This window comes from Haliaeetus albicilla, chromosome 10, assembly GCF_947461875.1.
Source record: "Haliaeetus albicilla chromosome 10, bHalAlb1.1, whole genome shotgun sequence".
In the NCBI taxonomy this organism is placed as follows: Eukaryota; Metazoa; Chordata; class Aves; order Accipitriformes; family Accipitridae; genus Haliaeetus; species Haliaeetus albicilla.
This window is the reverse complement of record NC_091492.1, coordinates 43,051,511-43,075,513: the sequence shown is the minus strand read 5'-3', so window position 1 is coordinate 43,075,513 and position 24,003 is coordinate 43,051,511. Positions and strand designations below refer to the sequence as shown.

At 64.4% G+C, this 24,003-nt stretch overlaps 5 protein-coding genes across 5 annotated transcripts; 1 reads left to right on the top strand and 4 right to left on the bottom strand.

The window, feature by feature from the left end:
- Positions 1-676: 676 nt before the first annotated feature.
- MTFP1 (mitochondrial fission process 1) lies at positions 677-2,471 on the bottom strand. The gene is made up of 4 exons (XM_069793146.1): positions 2,340-2,471; positions 1,614-1,741; positions 1,299-1,531; positions 677-895 (listed from the first exon to the last, which is right to left on the bottom strand). Exons 1-4 carry the CDS (start codon positions 2,389-2,391, stop codon positions 820-822), a joined length of 489 nt encoding a protein of 162 aa, XP_069649247.1. The 5' UTR covers positions 2,392-2,471; the 3' UTR covers positions 677-819.
- A 352-nt stretch (positions 2,472-2,823) lies between these two features.
- Positions 2,824-7,353, bottom strand: SEC14L2 (SEC14 like lipid binding 2). The gene is made up of 12 exons (XM_069795426.1): positions 7,241-7,353; positions 5,920-5,995; positions 5,757-5,800; positions 5,488-5,547; positions 5,196-5,384; positions 4,692-4,787; positions 4,376-4,436; positions 4,209-4,292; positions 3,906-4,012; positions 3,685-3,824; positions 3,411-3,580; positions 2,824-3,311 (listed from the first exon to the last, which is right to left on the bottom strand). The coding sequence occupies exons 1-12, from the start codon at positions 7,292-7,294 to the stop codon at positions 3,160-3,162; spliced, it is 1,233 nt and encodes a 410-aa protein (XP_069651527.1). The 5' UTR covers positions 7,295-7,353; the 3' UTR covers positions 2,824-3,159.
- Positions 7,354-10,694: 3,341 nt separating this feature from the next.
- Positions 10,695-15,198, top strand: RNF215 (ring finger protein 215). The gene is made up of 10 exons (XM_069795424.1): positions 10,695-11,071; positions 11,629-11,757; positions 12,075-12,146; positions 12,224-12,309; positions 12,991-13,045; positions 13,352-13,456; positions 13,606-13,722; positions 13,798-13,935; positions 14,171-14,273; positions 14,411-15,198. Exons 1-10 carry the CDS (start codon positions 10,772-10,774, stop codon positions 14,431-14,433), a joined length of 1,128 nt encoding a protein of 375 aa, XP_069651525.1. The 5' UTR covers positions 10,695-10,771; the 3' UTR covers positions 14,434-15,198.
- Positions 14,792-21,418, bottom strand: LOC104318892 (coiled-coil domain-containing protein 157). The gene is made up of 8 exons (XM_069795423.1): positions 20,585-21,418; positions 19,257-19,334; positions 18,724-18,914; positions 18,399-18,566; positions 17,917-18,085; positions 17,308-17,447; positions 16,480-16,541; positions 14,792-16,402 (listed from the first exon to the last, which is right to left on the bottom strand). Exons 1-8 carry the CDS (start codon positions 21,399-21,401, stop codon positions 16,165-16,167), a joined length of 1,863 nt encoding a protein of 620 aa, XP_069651524.1. The 5' UTR covers positions 21,402-21,418; the 3' UTR covers positions 14,792-16,164.
- Positions 21,419-23,275: 1,857 nt separating this feature from the next.
- On the bottom strand, positions 23,276-23,772 carry CCDC157 (coiled-coil domain containing 157). Its single transcript, XM_069795425.1, has one exon. The coding sequence runs from the start codon at positions 23,525-23,527 to the stop codon at positions 23,276-23,278; it is 252 nt and encodes an 83-aa protein (XP_069651526.1). The 5' UTR covers positions 23,528-23,772.
- Positions 23,773-24,003: the final 231 nt, after the last annotated feature.

The following is a 24,003-nucleotide window of genomic DNA, read 5'->3' as shown; positions in this document are numbered from 1 at the left end:
GCGCCGGCAGGGACGGCAGCGGCCAAGACAGCAATGTCCCTTCTACGCCGAGCTGCAGAGCGTGGTGGGGACCCTGGGCCCCAAGGAGCTGGAGAAAGGGGGTGAGGTGGGTCCAGACTACCGCAGCCTGGTGTAGGGCTTGGTGTGAGCCAGTGACCCCCTTCCTCCCCAATAAAAGGTGGTTTTCTTTTCTCTATAGCTTCTCCTGGTGGTACCAGCTGGATGCCACCATGGGCTGGGGCTGTGCCACCACACCTGATAGCCACCTCTCCTGGTGGTACCTCCTGGTACTAGGAGATGTGGCTTCTACGTGCAGTGGTATGACTGCAGCCCACGGTGCTGGTGCCTCCTGTCTGGGGGGGATTTGGGTCCATGGAGGCACCACAGAAGATCTTGGATATGATGGCAGCTCCTTGGGGCCAGTCCCCAGGATGTCCCATGAGGCTGGTAGTAGCTGTGGAGGGATGGAGGTGTTCCAGCTAGGACCTGGGGGATGCTGGTGGGGTGCTCAGGGCTGCTCTGGGAGTGTGGGGACCCCCCCATCCCACAGTGGAGATCCCCCAGGGCTGGGGACCCAGCCAGATCCATGTCTGTCCCCCCCCCAGGAGGGGACATGGCAATGGGTCCCTGCCAGTGCTGGCATGGCTGCGGTACCCAAACATCACCCAGCGTGGGGTCAGGCTTGAAATGGTTTATTAGGACCAGCCGTAGGGCAGGGTGGCCGCTCCAGCGACGTCACCGGAGCGAGGGTTCACAGTAGATGGGTCATAGCACCCCAAAATCAGCAGTGTGCCTCAGTTTCCCTAGACCAGGGGGGATTCAGTGTGGGGCTGGGGGCTCTCCTGGTGCCCTGTAGAGCTTACGGAGGCTGGAATCCATCAGGAAATCCACAGTCCTGCAGCGGGAGAGGGGGTCAGCAGGGTCCTGGGGGGTCCCTGGGGTACAGTTAACTGGCCGTGATGGCGGGGGGCTGGCTGGAGCTGTCCCTAATGTCTCCGAGGCCCCAGCCCTACCAAAACCAAGCTTAGGGCAGCCTCACCTCGCTAATCCCCGGCTCAGCGCCTGGCTCCTGCTAATCTCCATCCCTGCGGGGCCGTGTCCCAGCCAGACCCCAGCAAAGCCCCTTTGGGATGAGGACCCCCCCCCCCCCCCGCCACCCACTCAGCCCCTAGCCCATACTGGGACCAGTTCCCCTGGGAGAAGCAGCATTCCATCCCTCCAGCCTGGGATGTGGGGATGGGGTTGTGGTACCTGCTTGTCCCTAACGGGGTGTCCCTCTGTGTGTCCCCCCCCCTTACCTGTCGATGGGGGTGATGATGAGGGGGATGGCAGCCAGCCCCAGGGCAGTGGTGGTCCACCGGCGGACGGGCAGGGGCCAGCGGGTGAGGGTGCCCAGCAGGGCCAGCGAGGCGGCGCAGAGGCGGTTGATGGTGAAGCCGGGGATGGCCACCGAGGCCAGGCTCTGCCAGACGAAGGTGTCCGCCACGGCTACCCCCACCCGCGTGGCCTGTGCGGGGTCCTGCGCGTGGGCCTGGGGGGGTGGACGGGGGGGTGTCAGCGGAGGGCAGGGGGGAAGCGGTTGGCGGGGGGGTTGGGGAAGGGGTGACACTCACGGTGGCAGCTCTCCGGCCCTTGTCGATGGCGTCGGCGGTCACGTAGGCGGTGGCCACGCCGTAGCTGGCCCACACCACCGGTACCGGCACCAGCGGGCGGAAGGACTCGCCCACCTCGTTGGCGTAACCTGGGGGTCAGGAGGGGGGTCAGCGGGGCTGAGGACCGGCCATGTGTGTCATGTTACCCCCCCCGGGTGTCCCAGTGCCACCAGGAGCAGGAACAGCTGGCGGCAGGGACGGATCCTGCACGGGGCCGGGGGGTGGTTCGGAGCAGCCGGGTCACCTTGGACTCCCTGCTGCCACCGGGACAGCTGGGCTGTCGGTGACCAGTGACAGTGCCTGGTCCCGGTGCCCAGTGTCTGCGTGTGGTGCCGGTGCATGGTGCCAGTATCCGGTATTGGTGCTGGTGCACGGTGCTGGTACCCGGTGTCAGTGCCCAGCGTGCAGTGCCAGTACCGGTGCCAATACCCGGTGTCAGTGCCCAGTGTGTAGTACCGTTGCCCGGTATCGGTGCCGGTGTGCAGTGCCGTTACCCAGTGTCAGTGCCCGGTGTACAGTGCCGGTACCGGTACCCGGTGTAGGTGCTGGGTGTCAGTGGCCGGTACCCGACGCGGTGCCCGGTGTGGATGCTGGGCGTCGGTACCCGGTGTCAGTACCCGGTACCCGGTGCGGGTGCTGGGTGTCAGTACCCGGTGCCCGGTATCCCACGCGGTTCCCGGTGCTCACCCAGGTAGCGGACCCACGTGTCCCGGTAAAGGTCGGGCTCCGCCGCCCCCATGGCGCGCGCGCGCGCGCTCCCGCCGCCGCCGCCCGAGCCCGCCCCGCCCCCTCGAGCCTGCGTCACCGAACCCCGCCCCGCCGCGCGCGCCGGCGCAGGGCGGGAATCGCGAGATGGCGGCGGCGGCGGAGGGGGGGGAGGCGTGGCCTGGCCGGCCACGTGACGGCGGTCACCGGCGGTCACGTGGGCGCGATGCAGGGCTGGGGCTGAATTGCCGGGGGGGGTCCGATGCGGGGCCGGTTGTGGGGCTGGAGAGGGGCGGTGGGCCCGGCCGTGGGGTTGAGGGGGGCGGCTGTGGGGCTGGGGTTGAAGGGGGGGGGCAGCAGGCCCGGTTATGGCAGCAAAGGGGCCAGCGGGGGCCAGTTCGGGGCGGGGGGGGGGCAGCAAGGGGCGCTTGTGGGGCTGGGGGACAGAAACCAGCGGAGACCCAGCTCTCAGTCCATCCCTTTACTCCCCCCACCCCACACAGCAGCGGGTGGGCACAGGACCCACATAAGGCACAGAGAGGTAGGGGGCACACACACACACACACACATGCCCTGGGTGCTCCAGCTCCGCTCAGCCCCCCCACCTCGGTCCGTCAGCTCTGGGGGCTCAGCCCCCCCCCAATTTCTCCATCCTCCCAGCCGCCATGCTGGGGCAGGGGGCAGCTGGCCATCCTGGGGGCACGGAACAGTCGCCCTGCCCAGCCGTGGGACATCGGGGTCCCCCGCGGTGTTGGGGACACACACACACGACCCAGGGCCGTGGAGGGTGGGGGGGCCGTCGCTAGGGGCTGTGGTTGAGGGCCACCTCGCTGAGCTTGTCCCCCAGGTTCTGGATCTGCTGGGCGGAGGCGGCGTCGGGCAGCAGGACCTCCACGCTGTAGCTCACCTTCTTGGCGTGGAGGTAGCTGTAGGTGTTGTCGAAGCGCAGGACGTCTGCGGGAAGATGGGGCGGGGGGGGGTGGGTGTCAGGGAGATGGGGGAGGACCCCCGGGGGGGTCCCCCCAGCGCCCCGGGGAAGGGGGACGCACTCACATATGCCGGGTGTGGAGCAGGTGAGGGAGCCGTCCTCGGGCACCATGTGGGAGTTGTAGCGTTGGTTGGGGTAGACCTCCGTCATCTCGCCCGCCCGCTGCCGCTCCCCGATCTTGGTCTTCAGGTACACCCCGAAACCCACGTCGGCTCCCTCTGACCTGAACTGCCACCTGTGCCGAAAAGAGCCGGTGGGGTCCGGTGGCGGGGCTGGGGACGCCTGCTGTTGTGTTGTGTTCCTCCCCCCCTTTCCCGTGACGTGGAGCCCCCTCCTCACCTGAGGACGCAGCCGGGGAAGAGGATCTCGTACTCGACCTGGTGGGACGAGCCGCGGTTGACCACCACCGTGTGCTCATACTGCTGCGCCAGCTGGTCCCGCACGTAGTAGTGCTGGGGTACGTCCCCCCCGTAGTTGATCTGGAAGGGGATGGAGGTGGACGTGGATATGGGGGGGACCATCCGTACACCCCCGAGGAACCCGGGGGGGGGTTCTCTTACCTTGCTTGAGCACTTGGGGTCCCCATCAGGGTCTGTCAGGGTGCCGCCATACTCCACTGGGATCTGGTCAGGGTCGATGTACTTCTGCAGGACCTCCTTCCAGTTGGCTGGTGGGGTGGAGGACAGCGGGGTTTGGGGGGCTGTGACCCCTGCGGGGAGCCCCAGCCTGGGGACCCCCCCCAGGGTTGGGGTTTCAACCCTGGGTGGGACGAAAGCAGAGGGGGACGTGGCACCCTGGTTTAGGCTTCCAACACCCCCCCCTCCCCCAGCCAGGGACACCCCGGGGAGGGGGTCAGGACTCACATCCCAGGACCACGACTTTCTTGCGGGTGTCCTCGCTCAGGAAGTGCTTGACGAGGTTGTAGGCAACAGGGAAGATCTTGGGGGCTGGGGGGCGGACGGAGGGTTAGGGCATTAGGGTGGGGGTCAGCACCCAGCCAGGAGGAGTGGGAGCCTGGGGCCAAACTCACCCTTCACGATAAACAGGCGCTTGAGGGACTCGGGGTAATTCTCCTCAAACATGGACAGGAGCTGCAGGACGGGGGGAGAGCTTCAGGTCATCTTCCCATCCCACGTACCCACCAGGGCATGGAGGGAGCATGGTGGGGTGCGGGCTGGAACCCCCACCCCAAAACGCCAGGGGGGTGTGGGGCACTGGCAGGGACCTGCTCTTGCATCATCCCTCGGGGCCATGAGTCAGCCCGGATCCCTGCGTCACTGCTGCAGCCCGGGGATGGCCACGGTCCCCGGCCGGGGAAGGGGGGAGTCGGGCAGGGAGCCCCTCACCTCCCCGTACGTGTCCACAGCTGGCTTCCAGAGGTGCTTCAAGCCCAGGCCCTCGCAGTCATAGACCATCATCACCATCTCGATCTTCTTTCCCAGCTGGGACGGGAGGAATGAGACGGGGGGGGCTTAGGTGGTGCTCGACCCTTGCAGGGACCCGTGGCGGGGGGGGCTGGTCCCCCCTGGGCCAGAACCTCCTCCCAAGTGTTGGTGTGAGAAGGGGCATTGCGGGCTGGTGCTGGGACAGGGACACGGGACAGGGGGAACATGAGCTGGTGGGGATGGACAGGACATGGACTTGTGGGGCTGGGGAGGACATTGGGTGGTGGGGATGGACCAGATGTGGACTTATGGGGCTGGCAGAGACATGGTCGTGGGGATGGACCAGATGTGGACTTACGGGGCTGGCAGAGACGTGGTCTTGGGGCTGGTGGGGACACGGATTGGTGGGGACGGTAGGGAGATGGGCTGGTGGGGCTGGCAGGGCACAGGCAGGCGGGCACCCACCTTCTTGCTCTGCTGCTCGCACTCTCGCCGCAGCACCTCACAGTCACGGAACTTGTTCTTGAGCAGGTCCTGCTTGGAGGCGGAGAAGAGCAGCCCCTTGGCGTCCAGCGGCCCGATGATGTCGTACCAGATGGGGCTGCCCTCCCGGTCGTAGCCGCACATTCCCCCCGACATGTACTTTCTGATCACCTGCGGGAGTACGGGGGGCTCAGGGCGACCGTGCACCCCTCCCCGGGGGGGACACAACGCAGTCCCCTCCAGTGATGCCCACCCTGGGGCTGGGGACACCCACCTCAGGGGCCTCCCAGGCAATGATGTTGTCGGCGTCCATGTGCTTGCGGACCTCGAGGTGCTGCGAGGGGCAGGCAGAGCAAGCCGGGGTGAGGGGATCTGGGGACCCCCCATCCCATGGGATGGGGTGCACCCCATGGGCAGATCACCCTTATTGGGAGAGAGAGGCTGGGCCGGTGGCCCACGGCACGCTGTCCCACCCCAGGTGACAACTGGGAGCTCGATGGCAGTTTGGTGGGGTCCCCCCAAAAAGCCCGGTGCCCCTCTCACCTTGCGGAGCATCGCCTCTGACTTGGGCAGGTCAAAGCAGCGCGCTGCAAGAGAGCAGAAAGCTCAGCCCAGCCACCAGCGTCCCCAGCTCCACCTCCACAGCCCCCCCATGGGGTCTTCCAGCCCCCTCCCCCCCGCTGTGTCCCCCCCACCCTGGGGTTACCTCGGAGCCATTTCAGGAGGAAATAGTCGTCCTGGGAGGGCAGGGAGGGCAGCACATCCTGCAGGTTCTCCCGAAACTGTGGGGAGAAGAGGGACTGTTGGCGGAGGGGTCCCCGCTCCCACCCCAAAAGCCCCAAGGCTGGAGGTTTGTCCCCTCCCTGTCTCCCCCCCAAAAAAGTCCCAGCCAGGACTGAGACTGTCCCAGGAGAGAAGAGACAGCCTGCGCCCTGTCCCTGCCCCCACGTGCAGCCATGATGAGCGGCTGTTCTCCATCACTGGTGGCATCCTTTGGGATGGAGCCAGTCACCGGATGGTCACCGCGTGTCCCCCTGCTCCAGTGACACCCCAGCGAGTCACAGCCCCCCCTGGCAGGGTGCAGAACTGGGGGGATTTGGGGGAGCCGGGGCACCCTCGGCACGCGGCTCCGCTCACCCCGGCCAGCCTACGGCCCAAATCTCCGTACCAGTCCGGGACCTCCCCTTAATGAGGCTGATTAGATTATCTCCCGCTGAATTTAGGTGTAATTAAACCCGGGATTAGCTTCTTCACCCTGAGAAAAACAAGGTGCTGGCGGACGGGTTTTGCAGCTCGCTTTTCTCACCCACCCGTCGCCGCCTTGGCATCGGGAGGCTTTCGGCTCTGTGCCCTGCGCCTGCTCCTGCCCCCCGGCCTCCGGAGCCCGCTGGGGTCATCGCCCGCGGCTGGAGTTTGGGTTGGGTCGGAAAGGCAGCGATAAGATAGTCGCCAGCGTTGCCCTTTCGCTGGGGTGGAATAAACCCGGATAATGCCTGGCGCCCCGGCGAGGTGGTGGTGGAGGTGGCCTTGGGTGGCACGGCCGCCATGGTGGGTGACCGCCACCGGTTCGGCTGGGCATCCTCGGCCCCGGGAGCCCGGGCGGTGGGGCGGGAGGTTTCCCAGCCGTTGGGACCGGTGGGAAGGATGGGAGAGGGATGGGGGGTCTCGCTGCCGGTGCCCGGTCCCGGGGGGCCACCGGTGGGATGGTGCAGCCGGTGAGACCCCCCATCCCCCAGGGACCCACCCAGGACGCTCCTTCCCCAGTGGGCAGCACCACGGGGGGGCTCAGCCGGTGGGATTGGGCTGCGGGCGGGGGGTGTGGAGGCGGTGGGATGGGGCAGCGGGAGCACCCGCCGGGACCGGGACCGGGACCGGGACCGGGACCAGGACCGGGTGGGGGAGGGTGTTGATGCCCATCGCGGCGGAAGGCAGCGGATGCCGGAGAGCCTCGGGGGGGCCCCGCACCCCCCACACATACCCACCCCCCCCCCCCAAACAGCATCCCCCGGCTGCCGGTACCGGCTCACCTGGGCCAACGTCTCCGCCTGCCGCGGGCTGAGGTCCCCTACGCGGCCGCTCATGGTGCCCCGGCCCCGGCTGGGGGAAGGATGCGCCGCCTCTGCCGGGCTGCCGGGGCGGCGGCAGGTTGCGGAGGCTCCGGAGCGCCTCCCCCGGTCCGCCCCCCCCCGCCCCGGCCCGCCCCGACCGGCCTTGGACCCTGCCCGCCGGCCCCACTGCCCGCCCGGTCAGCGGCCGCTGCGGGACGGGGGAGGATGGGGGGCACGAGGGGGGGATCGGGGGGCGTGGGGGAGATGGGGGGGACGGGGGATGATGGGGGGCACGGGGGGGATTAGGGGGTATAGGGGGTATGGGGGGGACTGGAGGGGAGGGGGGGTATGGGGGGCACGGGAGGGGATGGGGGTATGGGGGGGACTGGAGGGGATGGGGGGGTGTGGGGGGGTATGGGGCTATGGGGGGTATGGAGGATATGGGGGCACGGCAGGGTGTGGGGCTATGGGGGGTGTGGGAGGACAGGGGGGAGTACGGGGGTATGGGAAAATGGGGGGTATGGGAGGACATGGGAGGGTTATGGGGAAATGGGGGTATGGGAGGACACGGGGGGTTATGGGGACATGGGGGGTATGAGAGGACATGGGAGGGTTATGGGGAAATGGGGGGTATGGGAGGACACAGGGGGTTATGGGGAAATGGGGGGTATGGGAGGACATGGGGGGGTTATGGGGAAATGGGGGGTATGGGAGGACACAGGGAGCTATGCAGGTATGGGGAAATGGGGGGTATGGGAGGACATGGGGGCGTTATGGGGAAATGGGGGGTATGGGAGGACACAGGGAGCTATGCAGGTATGGGGAAATGGGGGGTATGGGAGGACATGGGGGCGTTATGGGGGTAGGGGAGGATATGGGGGGGCATGGGGCCATGGGGCAGGGGTGGGAAATGGTGATATGGGGGCAGATGGCAGGGAGAGGGGACGATGATGGGGATGGGAGATGGGGACATGGGACAGATGTGGGAACAGGGGTGGAAAGTGGGGCAGGGGACAGAGATGGGGACGGAGTGACGGCTCAGGTGCAGGGGCTGGAGGACGGGGGTAAGGGACTGGGGCAGGGCCAGGGCACTGGGGAGAGGGGACAGGGACAGGGCAGAGGCACCAGGGGCTCACCCTCCCACTGCCAGTGCACGGACAGTGGCCCTCGCTCCCCAGGGAGAGGGGACCTCCCCGAGAGGGGGACCCCAGCTGGGCAGGGGGTCCTGGCCAGGAGAAGGGGTCCCTCCAGGGGTCCCACAGCACCCATAGACCTGCTCCGGTCAGGGTCTTGAGCCAGGGAATGTTCCTCTGTCCCCACTGTCCCCTCCCAGGAGTGCTGTGTCTGTCCCGTGGAGCTGGGCATGTCCCATGGCCCTATGGATTTCCCAAGGAGGCATGCATGTCCCATGGAGCCATCCATGTCCCATGGACCTATGGATGTCCCATGGAGCCATACGTGTCCCTTGGAGCTGTGGCTGTCCCATGGAGCCATCCATGTTCCATGGAACCATAAGTGTCCCATGGAGCCATATGTGTCTCTTGGAGCTGTAGGTGTCTCATGAAGCCATCCTTCCCCCATGAACCTATGGATGCTCCACAGAGCCATCCACATCCCGTGCGCATCCCACGAGGCAGGTCCCACATTCCCCCCCTCCGTGGGGCAGCAGCCCCCCCCCCCACCCCACCCCAACTCCCATTTTGGGCTCCCCCACCGAAGCCTTGCAGGACCCCACATCGGCGACCGCCTTTCCTGGCACATCCCTAGAGCCAGACGGGCTTCCAGGCTGTTGTTTACAACTCAGCCGAACCCTTGGCAATAGGGATGTTTTGCTGTGCAGTTAAACCGGCTCCGGTTGCCGGCTGTGGGCGGAGGGGCCCTGCCCACCCTGCGATTAAACCCCCACAGTTGCAACACGGTTGGGGACATGGGGGACACCGGGGACACACCCAGACCCGTACCGCGGACGTCCAGTAGCCGTAGGAGCTGGGGAGCCACGGCACCGAGTCGCCATCCCTGGTGTGGCCCCTGCCAAAACCAGGTCAACGCCGGGGCCCCGGGCGGTGGCTAATCCTCCCGGCAAATCCCCACTGCCGGCACATGTGCCGGGCACACGTGGCCGAAGCGGGATGAGGACGGTGGCATCGGCGGGACTGCCTGACACCCACCGGGATGGGGACGGTCAAGGGGTGTCGGGTGGGTGGGGGGGCAGTTGGATTTTGAGGTACTCGGGTGTGTCGGCGTGTGCCCACGCGTGTGCCGTGGTGGTGGGGTGTGCGGATGGGGGGTGCCGGTGTGTGCGGGGCTGCACGTGTCCCCGTGCACCCGTGGCTGTGTCCCCGTGTGCACACGTGTCCCCGTGGTACCCCTGCGTGTCCCTGCATCCACAGGGAAGCGGGGCCGTGGGGCCCTATGCCTGGCATTGTCCCACTCCTGGTGCCCGTCCCAGTCTCGGTGCTGGTGCCTGTCCCTGTCCTGCTGCCGGTGATGGTCCCGCTGCCCATCCTCATCCCTGTCCCTCTCCCGGTCCCTGTCCTCGTCCCGGTCCCCATTGCCATCCCTGGCCTGGTGCTGGTCCTTGCCTCTGTCCCTGTCCCGGTGCCCATCCTGCTCCTGGCCCTTGTCCCTGTCTCGGCCCTGGTCCCTGCTCCCTGCCCCTATCGCCATCCCGGTCCCTGTCCCTGTCACTGTCTGGGTCCCGGTTCTCGTCCCTGTCCCCATCCCGGTGCCTCTCCCGGTCCCTGTCCTCATCCCCATCCCGGTCCCGGTCCAGGTCCCTGTCCGGGTCCAGGTCCCTGTCCCGGTCCTGGTGCCGGTTGCCATCCCAGTCCCCATCCCGGTCCCTGCTCCCTGTCCCTCTCCCGGTCCCTGTCCCTGTCCCTGTCCCGTTCCCGTTGCCGTTCCCTGTCCCGGTCCCTGTCCCTGTCCCCATCCTGTTCCCGTTCCCGTTCCCATTCCCTGTCCCGGTCCCGGTCCCTGTCCCTGTCCCCGTCCCGGTCCCTGTCCCCATCCTGTTCCCGTTCCCGTTCCCATTCCGTCCCGGTCCCGGTCCCGGTCCCGGTCCCTGTCCCCATCCTGTTCCCGTTCCCGTTCCCATTCCGTCCCGGTCCCGGTCCCGGTCCCTGTCCCCATCCTGTTCCCGTTCCCGTTCCCATTCCGTCCCGGTCCCGGTCCCGGTCCCTGTCCCTATCCTGTTCCCGTTCCCGTTCCCATTCCGTCCCGGTCCCGGTCCCGGTCCCTGTCCCCATCCTGTTCCCGTTCCCGTTCCCATTCCGTCCCGGTCCCGGTCCCGGTCCCTGTCCCCATCCTGTTCCCGTTCCCGTTCCCATTCCGTCCCGGTCCCGGTCCCGGTCCCTGTCCCCATCCTGTTCCCGTTCCCGTTCCCATTCCCGGTCCCGGTCCCGGTCCCGGTCCCGGTCCCGCTGGGGACTCGGGGGCACCCCCCGGGTTGGGTCCTCCGCTGCGGCAGGCGGCGCTGCGGGACGGGGCGCGGCGCGGCGCGGGGCGGTGATGGCGGCGCTGCGGGCCGCGCTGCTGGCGCCGCTGCTGGCGCTTTGCCGGGGCGGGCCGGGACCGGCACCGGCACCGGGACCGGGGTCAGGGCCCGCCGCCCGCGTCGAGGTGGCGGTGGCCGGGCCCGGGCCGGGGAATGGAGCCGGGAACGGGGCGGGGATGGCGGCGGGGCCCGGCGGCTCCTACACGCTGCGCGGGGCCGTGCTGGGCGCGGGGGGCGGCCGGGGGACCCCGCGGAGGGGCGAGGAGGAGGAGGAGGAGGAGGAGGAAGAGGAGATCCGCGGCCGCCTGCTGCTGGTGAGCACCGGGGGAGGGCTGTGGGCACCGGGGGGGAACCGGGCACCGGGGGGCTGGGGGGGGGTGTTTGGGCACTGGGGAGGGAATGGGGAGGGGGGAGTAGTGGGAACTGGAGGGTACTGGGAGACACTGGAGGGGACTGGTGGGCTCTGGGGGGAGCGGGGAGGGAGCGGGGGGGGCTGTGGGTACTGGGAGGGGAATGGGGAGGGGGGAGCAGCGGGAACTGGGGGCCACTGGGGGTTGGTGGGGAGGCCAGGGACACTGGGGGCCCTGGCAGGGTCGGTGGGGTCCAGGAGGCAGTGGGCACCGGGGGGGCACAGGCAGGGGCAGACAGCGAGGGGGTGCTGTTGGCTGGGGGTGCTCAGTGGCAGAGGGGAGGTGTGGGCAGGGATGGAGGTAGCGGGGGGGCCAGGACCTGTCCCTTGTGCCACCCCAGCTGCTGTCCCCCGTCCCTGCGCAGTGCCCAGCTCCCCAGGGCACTCAGGGATGTGGGGGTGCTTTTGGGGTGCCTTGAGCCTGGGGCTCTTGCCCCCACTGACACTGCTGTGCCCCCCCAGGTGGGAGACGCGGAGCCTGAGCTGGGCGCTGCCGACAGTTGGATCGGCGTCGTGCCTGTTGGGGAGGAGCCGGCCGAGGTCCCCCGGGGTGCCAAGGAGGAGTCCTTCACTGCCGCCGTCGTCAGCAAGGTGACTCTCCAACCGGCCCAGGGTCCTCTCTACCTGGCCCGCGGGCTACCATGGCATTTGCTGGTCATGAGCCCGCAGGGCACCTCCTGGAGTGTCTCCTTGCCAGATGTGGGGGGTCCTGGCCTGTGCTTGGTGGTAGAGGGGGACCGTGACAGGACTCCCGGGCAGTGCCAGCGCCTCTTGGCTCCCTGGCGATACTTCAGCCAGGGCAAAGAGGCACCGGGTGCTGCCTGCTCCCTGCTGTGGAACGGGAGCTGAACGACGGCACAGCCTGGCTGCCCGTCCTCCTGCCTGACCTGTGCCCTCTGTCTCCGCAGATGAAGCGAGCCCTGGTGCTGGGGGCATCAGCCCTGCTCATCCTGGCACTGAACCAGAACGCCATCCGGGAGGTAGGAGAGTCCCGGAGGCGGGTGCCTGAGCCGGTCTCATGCCCCGCTGACGGCTGTTGCTTTCCCTTCTGGTGCAGCTGGACGTTTCCCAGCTTCTTGCCAAGCCTGTGATCGTGATCCAGTCCTCGGACAACGTCACCAAGCTGCTGGGAGCGCTGCTGCGGTACGGGCTGGGGCAGTGGGAGAGGCTGGGCAAGAGCCGTAGCTCTGTGTCTGGTCCCCTGCCTGGCTGTCACAGCCAGGGGCTGCTCTGGGGGGGCTTCTCACGCAGCACATCGCATTTGCTGGGCTGGCGTCGAGCTTGCACTGTGTGGAGGCCAGCTGGGGCTGAGACATGTGTTTCCAGGGAGGGTTTGAGTCAAATCCAGCCCTTCAGGGCTTGAACCCTTCCACCCATGGGTCCCCACACGGCAGCAGGGGCTAACAGTTTCCTCGGCCAAGATCTTTAGGACTCTCAGCACAAATTAACAAGACCAGCTGGTTATCAGCATGACACCGGCATCCCCACTGCTTTTGTCAGTGCTTATCCCCACCGCCTACAGTATTAGGACTCCCTCGGTCCTTCTTACATGCAGTAAATCGGTATCGCTGCTATAGCATCACAGATGGGGAAACTGACGCACGGTGCTGGGAGGAAGAGACCTGTGTGGAGTTGCTCAGAGGGCTGGGCATGGCTGGGAAGGGGGAGTCTCGCTGTTGCCTCCCCTGTGTGTTCCTCTGTCCCCAGTGGTCCCTGTCACCCATGGCTCAGCGTGGGCTGCTTGTCCCTATGGGGAAAGGGGTGCTGCGGGCCGGATCCTGCTGTGCCCATGGCACTGACAGTCTTCTCGCCTTTTGCTCACAGGGGTCTCCGGGCTACAGCGAAGATCACGTACCAGGCAGTGCTGCTGGAGAACCTGGTACGTAGGTCCTCCTCCTCTTTGCTGGTGGGAGGGCAGGGGCATGGCTGTGTCCAGCCAAACTTCCCCGACCAATAGGGGAAGCTGAGCTGCAGGGAGCAGGAGCCAGTTCCACGAAGGCTGTTGAAGCTGCCGGTGCCTCGGTTTCCCCAGAGACTTGTTCCGTGGGAGCAGGGCAGCTGGCAGCCACCGGCGCTTCCTCCTCCCCTCGACACGTGTGATCCGCCCAGCATGGCAGGTCCTCTCGGCCTTGGGCAGCGCCGTGAGCCATCGCAGCCATCGGCAATGCCGTCTTCTGCCTTGCAGGGAGTGACCCTCACCCTGTGGTCGACCTGCGGCCTCTCCCGAGGGGGCCTCTATGGGGAGTGGCAGGGGGTCATCTGCACGGGGGAGAACAGCTCGCAGGTCCAGGTACGTGCGCCGGCACCGGCGAGGGCTCCTCACGTAGCTAGGGTTCCTGGCATGGGAGCACCAGCCGTGGCAGGGCCAGGAGCGGGATGGGTGTCTCCAGTTCACCCCCCACCCTGGTCCCTGACTGCCCACTGGTGCTGTTCCTGCAGAAGTATCTCCAGCAGCTGTGGAACACCATCCTGCTGATCGCTCTGCTCCTCTGCACCGGGGTGATCGTGCAGGCCCAGCGGCAGTCACGGCAAGACCCGTCAGAGCAGGATGCCGAGGTGGGAACGTTTCTGCTCTGCTCCTCGCCAGGGAGACCGGCGGCTGGGGTCTGACCCTCTGCTCTGCCTTCACAGCTGGACCTGAAGCAGCACATTCGGCGGCGGCTGTCAGCACTGAAAACACGGCGGTACCATCCCGGCAAACCACTCCGGAGCTGGGCCTGCGAGATCGATAGCTGTGCCGTCTGCTTGGACCAGTTCCACAAGAGCCAGGTAGGGACTGGGGGGGACTGGTGCTGCGCTGGAGCCTGTCCTGGTCACCGCTTGGGGCCACCCATGCTTGTGCCATCCTTTTGCTGCCTGGGGCTGAGCCTCTCCTCGCTTGCCAGGGCCTGGGGTGTCCAGAGGATCACCCCCCTCCCTCAGGCAGCTCGATGGAGGCAGGGCTGCCGTCACGATACCACCGCCCGGTTCCCCTCACGTCTGCTGTCCGCTTCCCTTCCCACAGTGGCTGCGGGTGCTGCCCTGCTCCCACGAATTTCACCGGGACTGCGTGGACCCCTGGCTTCTCCTCCAGCAGACCTGCCCTCTCTGCAAGCGCAACATCCTGGGTGAGAGCTGCACTGGCGCCCGGCCGTGCCCCCTGCAATGACCAGGGAGCGCGTTTGTGCTGGGCTGAGGGCTGGGGAGGAATCGGAGTCCCCCCCAGGCTCCCCATGTGATGGCCCTCCATCCTTCTCCCTTCCAGGGAACTGCTGCACGGAGAGCTAGCTGGCCTGACGGACGCGCTCCAGGGACAGACCCACTGCCGCTCTGGGGAGAGGGAGGGGGGCAAGGGGTGCTGGGCAAGCAGCGCTCGCTGCCGGAGCGGATTTGGCGCGGCTGTGCCCGTCGCAGCGCCCGGCCATTTGGAGACTGAAGGATCTCGGGGCTCTCCCTGCTGGGTGTGAGTAGAGGGGTGGGGGGGGTCCAGACGGCCAGTGCTGGGGGGCTGGGGTAGTGGGTGCCGGGAAAGGAAGCTACGGGGGCACCCATGGGTGTAACGGGGTGGGGGCATGGAAGCTGGAGGCAGGGAGAGCCCTGGCTCAGCTGCACTCTTTCCCTGCTCGTAGTAATTTTTCTAAGTCTCTTTTATTTTTATTTTCTATTTGCTGGTGGCTGTGGCAGCGTGGGCTTGGGGCCGTTCTGCGCCCGAGCCCGGCGGGGCGGCCTGAGCCCCTCTGCACCGCGGCTGCATTGGGTGGCAGATCTGCCATGGCAGGGGACAGAGCTGGCAGGGCTGCGGGGCGACCTGCTGCCTCACTGCGGGGGGGCAGGGGGGCTGAACGCCTTATTTATACTAACTTATTAGAAAGGACGGTACAAGTCAGCTGCAGAGACCAAACACAGGGCTTGTTTGACTGAACACGGGTGTGCCGCGGTAGCCGGGGACTCGCCGTGAGCCCTGACCGGCTCCTGTTCCACGCTGTGGCTGGAGGCTGCTGGGCTGCAGCATTGCACGCATCCGTCTCTATTAAATACAGAGCAAGGACAGGCTGCTGTGTCTCATGTTGGGGTTGTGTGGCTCCCGCTGCCCTCTGAGGCTCGTGAGGTTGCTCGGGGGGTTCAGGGCTAGCCTGCATGTGCGGCTCGGTGGTCCTCAGCCCCTCTGGGTCCTCGTGGCTGCTGGCAGTGCAGGGAGATCCACTTTCCTGGGCTGCGGCTGTGCCGGTGAGCTAAGGGCGGCTCGGGCTCCTCTCATCCCCAGCCCAGCTCTGCCTTCCTCTTCCAAGCAGTGTGGCCACATCCCAGTCACCTCCTGGGAACGGTTCTTGGCGTGAGCTAACTCGCACTGTGCCCAGGCATTGTCCGGCTGACAGCACGGTTAGAGCTGTGCCGGGGACTCCAGCAGCAGCTTAGCCTTGAGTGACCAAGCTCCAGCAACCAGAGATGTCCCTGGCCCCCCTCAGCTGACTATGCAGGGGCTGCTCCACAGGGCCAGGGAGCATTCCCCACCCTGCCAAGGGCTCCTCGCCTGTGCGTGGGTCCATCCTCCAGCTGCCAGCCAGGGAAAGCCAGCCCCAGCCGGGGAAAGCCAGCCCCAGCCCTGTCCCTGCAGCAGGGCTTCTCCTGGGGCTGCTGTGCTGAGGGAGAAGGGGACACACCAGCCCAGCCCTCTGCACCGTCACCCTTGGTTTTACCACAAACCGCAGCATTGCCCAACAGAGAGGGACAACAGGGGAAACTGCACATACCCGTTTGGTGCCACAGGCCTGCAGAAAACAAAGCGAAGCAACAACCAGAGAGCAGCTGGTAGCTGAGCCCCGGTGGAGCTGCTGCGGGGACCGTCTCCCAGGGCTTCCTATGCCCACTGCATCCAGGCTTGATGGGACGGGCAGAGGGACCGGGTTACCCGAGGGAACGCACCTTCACGATGCACAAAGAATAGGTAACGAGGTCCCACGGGGCAGGGCAGGTGGCTGCTCGCTGAGCACTTCATTTCTGCCTTAGTCTCATGAGCATTTATTTGCGGTAGCCACCAGCGTGGTGAGAGGAGGGGGGGCATGGTCTGCCTCTCCCCCTTGGCTCAGCGGGGTTGAGCACCAGGCCCTCAGCCGGGAGTGAGAGGCAGAGTCCGGCTTTGCACGTGGACTCTGCTGAGAGTGGCTTCAGCCGCTGGCTGCTGGGAGCTCGCTGCCGGGCCTCATCTGTGCGTCCGTGCGTCCCTCTGCTGTCCCTGCTGCCTCGGCTGCTCGGCCGCCTGCAGGTGGTGGGAGCGGTTAGAGGGGAGGAAGAAGAGGGAAGCTCCCCAGCCCCTTCCTCTGGGCTCCTACTCACCCTGCGTCCTGCCTGCCGGCCTCCCCGCGAAGATGAGACCACAGCTGGGTCTGCGGGACGAGCTGGGGAAGAGAAGGGGGGGGGGAAATTCCCCCCACTGTGTTCAGCTCCAGTTGCACCCCTTGGCCACAGTGGGGCCGATATAAAGGAGCTGAGAACCAGCCCTGGGCACCTCATCCAAGAAGCTTTTCCTGCCGACACCAGTTAAACCAGACTGATCTCCCGGTGGCATAGGAGCCCAGGGCCTGGCCCAAATGGGGTGGGCACACCCCAAAACCATGGAGCTGGTCTAAACCTAACAGGGCTGAGCTGGAGGGACTGACCCAGGGGAAGGGTGTTGCAGCAGCCCCCGGGCCTGGCCTGTCCATGCCATTTGCTCCCAGGGAGCGAGTGACCCTCGCGAGCTGTCCCTGGCTGCAGCCTGGCACAGGGGACGTGCCGGAGGGGGTCTGGGTCTGGCTGCTGGTGGCCTTGAGTTAGTGGCAGGTACTGTGCATGCTGCAGTGCCCCAGCATTGACTTGGCTGCTCTGGCTTGGAAAGCGTTAGGTGGGAACACCCTGTTCAGCTGCCTCAAGGCTAAGGTGAGCTCCCAAAGGCAGGATCAGGCCCCGGGGCAGCGAAGGATCACAGCCCCTGCCCAGGTTCATGCCCTTCTGGAAGTGGCTTCATCCAGCTCAGGCCCATGCAGGCTGGGAAGCAGCTGCTGAGTCGTAGGGAACATTGTGCAAGACACCCCACAGCCTTTTCTACAAGGGTACACAAACAGGGAACCGGTCCCCAGGGGATGTGGGACAGTGCCAGGGGCCGTGGCTTGGGTGCAGCCTCACCTTCAGCACACCCTGCTCAGCAGCTGCCTTCACCTTGGCTAGCGCAGACCTGAGCCGCACATTCTCCTGCTCCAGCACGCTGATCCGGATGCTGTTGGCCTGCAGCTGCTTCTCCATATCCATGGTCAAGCTCCCAGTGCCTGCAAACAAAATACGACGTCCTCGCGGTGGGAGCCAGAGCTCAGGCCCGCTGCTGCCCGCCTGCTCGGAGCTGTTGGCAGCAGCCCTCCTGCCTCGCGGGCAGGATGGCTGCCCGTTGGAAAGGAGCCTGCCCCAACCAGGGAGCACCAGCACAGCCTGGGAGATGGCAGCTGGGACCCAAAACTGTGCCAGCTGAAACCACAAGGGCAAACAAAGCTCTGCCTGTGCCCTGGCCCTGCTTTACGCCCTGGCCCAGAGGTGGGATGAACAGCACCCATGCAGGGAGGTGTATTAAGATGGTAGCAGCTTAGCACAGCCCAGGGCCTGAGCCCTTCCTGGCTATCAGTGGGACAAATGGTGATGTACAAATAATGGTGCAGCCAGGGCCGGCAGGATCCCCTGTGAGCTCTGGGAAACACCAAAGGCACAAGGCCACTGTGGGGAAAGCAGGAGCTGCTGCCCACTCACTCTCAAACTGCATCTCAGCAGGGACGTGGAGCTCGGGGAAGAACACCAGGAGCCTCTCCCGCTCCTTCAGCTCCCGTGCCTGCTTCTCTAGCCTGGACACATTTGCTTGCAGCTCTGAGACAGACTGCTCCAGGCTCAGCTTCTCCTGCTGCAGCGCATCCAGCAGCTCCTGTGGGGCACAGCAGAGAGATGGTCAGGTTTGCAGAGCGCTTTCCCAGATCTTGGGATGGTACAGTCTGGGGGGGGTCCCACAGGAGTACTTGGAACACCCCCCAAGGAAAGCTCCCTCCGTTTCCTTATGTGATAAGGATCTCCCATAGCAGTGGCAACATGGCAATGTCGCACTGGGTCCCAGAGTCCCCCTCCCGGGAAAATTCTGGCCATGGGTGGGAGACGGCTCCTGACACCCCCACAGCACAGCTGTGTCCCGCACCAGCTGCTCCCCAGGGAGCCCCTGACCCATGCTGGGTGCCAGCGCTGACCTGCTGCGCCCGTAGCTGTTGCCTGCTCTGCTCCTGGCTCTCCTCCAGCTGCTCTGCCAGCCTGGCCTTGTCCTCTTCGGCCTCTCCCAGGCTGGCTTGCAGCTCCTCACGCTCCCGGTCCAGGCTGTCGAGCTGCTGCAGCAGGGCCCTCTGCTTGGCCTGCAGGGACTGTAAAGGGCAGGCAAGCCTGCATGGGGCTGCTGCTGCACCCGCTCGCCACCAGCCTTACACTGTGCAGCAGCAACCACAAGCTCAGGCTGCTCCCACAGCATGCGGTAGGGCTCCAGAGCAGCTCCAGAGCAGGGGAGAGCAAGCCCAGCCATACCTCTTGGTGCCTCAGCGTGCTCTCCACTTTGGCCTTCTCCTTCTCTAGCTGGGTGGTGGTGGTACTCAGCTCCTGCCCCAGGCTCTCCCGCTGGCTGGTGAGCAGCTCCACCTTCTCCTCCAGCTCCAGTACCCGGCTCCTGGCCACCATCGTGGTCCTCATCTCCTCCAGCAAGGTTGTCTTGCTGACTTCTGAGGAGACACAGCACCTTTAGCTCAGGCTCGGCAGGAGGGGGAGAAGCTCCCAGATAAAGTGCCTTCAGGGGGCCCCAGGCCCTGGCAAGGGGGAGGCAGGTCTGATGGGAGGGCTGGGCCCCCCTGAATCTCCACCAGCAGCAGCACAAGACCATTCTGGTGCTGGGTGATGTTTGGGCAGTGCAACGAAGGAGGCTCGTCCTCTCCCCAGATTCCCACCAGCACTATACACAATTGATTCTGGGGGAGCCAGGAGTTAGGTGGATGTAAAACACTCATGAGTTTGGAGCGAGGCTGGGGGAAACATGTGCCAGCTGGGTGAGCCCTAGGGGTCCTTACCCAGCTCCTGCACAGCAGCCTGCTTCACAGCCAGCTCTTCCTTTAAGGCGGAGAATCGCTCTTCCAGCAGCGCAGCTCCTAAAGCAGCACAAAAACTCTACTAATTAAACAGCACCTCAAAAAAAACTTAAAGAAGGAACCAGCAAAATGGCATTTTTCATCCAGTGATTGTACCGTGCTGTGCTTCAGCAGGGAGGAGGCAGTGACAGGATGTGGACAACCAGCTCTCGCTGTCTGGGATTAGTCTCTGTTTTGGGTTTGTGTGGTGGGGTTTTGGTAGCGGTGGAGGGGGCTACAGGGGTGGTTCCTGTGAGAAGCTGCTAGAAGCTTCCCCGGCTCCAAGTCAGACCTGCCTCAGGCCAAGGCCAAGCCCATCAGCAACGGTGGTAGAGCTTCTGGGAGAACATACTTAAGAGGGGAAACCTGCAGTGGGGCAGGAGATTGGAATGTGAGAGAAACACCTCTGCAGACAGCAAGGTCAGTGAATAAGGAGGGGGAGGAGGTACGCTGGAAGAGCAGATGCCCCTGCAGCCCATGGAGGACCCCATGCCAGAGCAGGGGGATGACCCCAAAGATGGCTGTGACTCCATGGGAAAGCCCGCGCTGGGAGCAGTCTGTGCCTGAAGGACTGCAGCCCGTGGAAAGGACCCACGCTGGAGCAGTTTGTGAAGAACTGCAGCCCGTGGGAAGGACCCATGCCGGAGACATTCATGGAGAACTGTGTCCCATTGGGGAGATCCCATGCTGGAGCAGGGGGAGAGTGAGGAGTCCTCCCCCTGAGGAGGAAGGAGCAGCAGAGACAATGTGTGATGAACTGACCCCAACCCCCATTCCCCGTTCCTCTGCACCACTGCGGGGGAGGAGGTAGAGAAATTGGGAGTGGAGTTTAGCTCTGGAAGGAGGAAGGGGTGGGGGGAAGGCATTTTAAGGTTTGGTTTTACTTCCCATTACCCTTATTTTGATTTGATTGGTAGTAAATTAAATTGATTTTGTTTTTTCCCGAAGTTGAGTCTGTTTTTCACCCGTGACCATAATTGGTGAGTGATCCCTCCCTGTCCTTGTCTTGACCCACAAGTGTTTCTTTATATTTTCTCCTCCTCATCCCACCGGGAGTGGGGGGGAAAGAGTGAGCGAGCGGCTGTGTGGTGCTTTGTTGCTGGCTGGGCTGAAGCCACGACAGTCTCACAGTGGGGAACAGCCCCAGCGCCTACCAAAATCATTGGCAAAAGCCCTGCTTATGGTAGTGGGACAAGATTTGACCATGGACTCCATGCTTCTCTTGCAAATACCCACGGGCCTGGGTGGGGATACTGGGAACAGCACCATACCTCTCCGTAGGTCATCCTTGTCCTGCTCCAGCCTGGCTACAGCCTCTAAATACTCTTTGTTCTTTACTTCTAGGCTCTGCTCAGCCTCCTTCCTCTGCTGCGCTTGGGTCTCCTTCTCCACCTGAAGCAACTGAGAAAAGTCCTCAACCTGTTTCCGCAGCTTGTCCTTCTGCCTCTCTGACTCCTCCAGCTCAGACTTCAGAGGGTTGACCTGCTGCAGCAGCATCTGGAGGTGTTTGCTGATCCGGGAGAGGTCCTTGCTCTGCTCTGAGGCCCAGTAGCTCACATCTGTTGCAGAGAGGGTCATTTTCCCTGTGGTTCCCTCCACCGTGTCCTGGAACCTGCTGAGAGCCGAGGGGATGTTCTGGCTCTGGCAGATGCTGGTGACGGCTTTGCCGACCTCCCGGAGGCTGGCTTGTGCGCTGACACAGGTGTCACAGGGTTCCAGAGACAACCCAGTCGTCTGCGTGGGGATGCTGCGGCTGCTCTCAGCCATGCTGCGGGCAGCCCTGGGCAGGGAGCTGCCTGAGGCGTCACTGTCTGGTGCACAGACACTTGATGACGGGCACAGAGAAGTGGACTGGGCAACTTCTGTGGAAGTTCTTAACTCCAAAACGTCAGGCAAGCAGTGTTTCAGGTGCTCCTTCCCAGGTTTCCCAGCCTGGGGAAGGCATTGCAGCGTGGGGATCTCCTTCCTGCAAGTCTTCTTCTGGTGGAGAGAGCACAGAACAAAAACAGGGCCCAGATTAAACAGAGTTGGCTGCAAATGATCCATAAGACCCCAAATACAGAGGTGTGAAGTGTGGGGACAGGACATCAGTGCAGCCAAGGGGCAACGAGGGCAGCAAGCCCTTCTCTTCAGAGGAGTTCCCAGAGCTTGGAGGAGGAGGACAGCTACCAAGCACTCGAGTTTCCTGTTTACTGTGCTCCATTACAACCAAAGCACATGACTATCAAGCAAAATGAATTTGCTTCCCACTCCCCGATGTGGAGCACAGGGGAACTGAATTTTTACAAACTGCCAGGCAGCTTTCCAGCCACCGCTCCTTTTGCAGAGCTGTGGTTTCATGACAGGAAACCTCAGCAGTGAAACCTGCTCCCTGGCTCCCCTTCTTGCGACTGTCCCTTCTTTCACACCTCCTGCGCTGTCTCCTGGTTATGTCAGATGAATTATTGTGAGACTTTTCCATGAGAAGGATCATTTTGAGGAAAAAAAAAATGCAGAGGAGGGGCATAGTATTTTTAACGCAAATTACCTCACTGATTTGAGCCAGCTTAGCCCCACAAATGGCGGGGTCAGCAGAGCTGCAAGGGCAGCACATTGGCAGGAGGAGAATATTTCTCCAAGCCATAAGGGGAGCCAAGCTCACCCATCCTGAGACCTGGTGGAAGCCTGGAGGAGGATGGATCCAGCAGCTGGGAGCGGTGGTTAGAGGAGGGAAGGGGCTCAGGCCAGGAGGGGACAGTGCGGGACAGTTGTGTCCCATCTGACACGCAGGTCAGCACTTGGAGGGTCATGAGCCGGGAACACATCTGCCATGGCCACCGCACACATCACAGGTGTCCCAGAGAAGGGCTGTGACCTCAGCACGGTCCAAATCATGGGGGGTGAGGCAAGGGCCATTTCTGTGACCCCTGTACTCAGCTTGTGGGGTGTCAGGGCCCCCAAATGTCCCACCTCAGCCAGGAGCTGCTGGTAGAAGGCCCCCAGTTTCAGCATGCTGCACCAGTACCTCCTCACGGTCAGTCCTGCGGACATGCAGGGTCCCACTGTCTGCGCCGGGGGGACAGCTTGCTTGTTGAGCAGGTTTTCTGCATAGCCTGTGAAGCTCTGAAGCAGCAGCAGCAGTCTTCTTCGAAAGAAACAAAACACAGCTTAGAGCAATGGAGTATTTGTAATGGGGAAAGAGCCCTTTGTGTTTAAGTGCGCAGTGAGCCTGAAGGGCCAGTGCCGAGGCAAAGAGGTTGTTCCCCATCCCCTGGACAAAGTGAGTTTGACAAAGGAGGGTGGGTATCAGTGCTCCTGTGACCCCCTCCCAGGCCCGAGTCACTCCACGGAGCAGTATTTGGTGGGATGAAAATCCTCCTGCAGCTGCCGGGATGCAGACTGTGCATGCTGCTTGCAGCCAGCCACTTCTGAGAGGCTGCAGTTAAGCTCTCCCTAAAGATTTGGGGCACCCACACTGCTGATATCAAACCCTAATTGTTAGGGCCAACAGCTCTGCGGGAACAGCTCATTTTTTAAAATGGAGTCGTATTTATTTCACCCAGATTGCAAAAGGCACTTTTGCCTCCCAAGCCTGTAGGTGCAGCCCTGCCTAAGTGTTTCCAAGGCTTTGAGGGGCAAGTTAACGAGTCCGCCCCCATCTGCCCAGGTGCCCTTGGCTCCCGGCAGCGGGAGCAGAGCAGCGGGTTGCTCTACTCCGTTGTGACAAGCATTTGTGCCGGTAGCACTGAGCTCTGTGCAGAGAAAGGAGTTGGGTTTTAAAACTCAGCGTAGAGCTGTGGAGCACGAGCCTGAGGTGCTGGCACACTTGCTTGGCATGGAAATGCGGGGGGGAAAAGCATCAAAAACACTTGGCTGCATTCGACAGGCTGGATATACAACCATCTCCTTTCCTCCAGGGGGAAGGAGCCACTCTGCCAGCCAAGCTTCTTTAAAGAGGGGTGGTTGGGGTTGGCTTTGCCTTCTCACCTGTCTATCACCAGCTCCAGCAGCACCACGTGGGAGTGCTGGGTGAATTCGGGGTCGTTCTCGGCATAACTGTACCGCTCCAGCAGCGCTGTCAGGTCCAGGTCGCAGGACACTTTATCGGGGAACTTCCAGGAGGGGAAACGCACAGCCCCGGCCCGGGAGGAGACGTCGGCAATAGCTGCCTGCAGGTCCCTCAGGTCGGCCCGCAGGCTCTCCATGCAGCCGGGGTGGCCCAGGAGGTGCGCCATGCCGCTGAGGTGGCTGGATCAGGCCTGTGGGCGACGGCCTGCGACAGGGCCACCAGGCCTGGGACGGAGGGAGGAACAGCCCTACGGGGGACAGGTCGCTGGAAAGGGGAGCCAGCACAGTGGCCCCCGGGGCTGGGGAACCCAGGGGTGCTCGGGGGACCCCAGGAGGGACCGGGACGAGGAGGCGCCGGGCCTGGCCGGGGCCCGTGCGGGGACGCGGCGACACGGACCCGCCTGCCCGCGCCGCCGCCTGCTGCTATGGCAACGGCACAGACCACGCCCCCACACTAAACCACGCCCCCTCCGGGAGACCACGCCCCCCGCGCGCCGCAATGGTACGCTCCTCATTCCTCCGCCTTTAGGGATTCCCCCCCATATGGCGTGTTAATGGCACTCCCCAAGGCGCATGCGCTCTGCTCCCTTCGCCCGCCGGTGGACGGTAGCCCGCGGTCTGCGCGTGCGCACCCCCGCGGGCC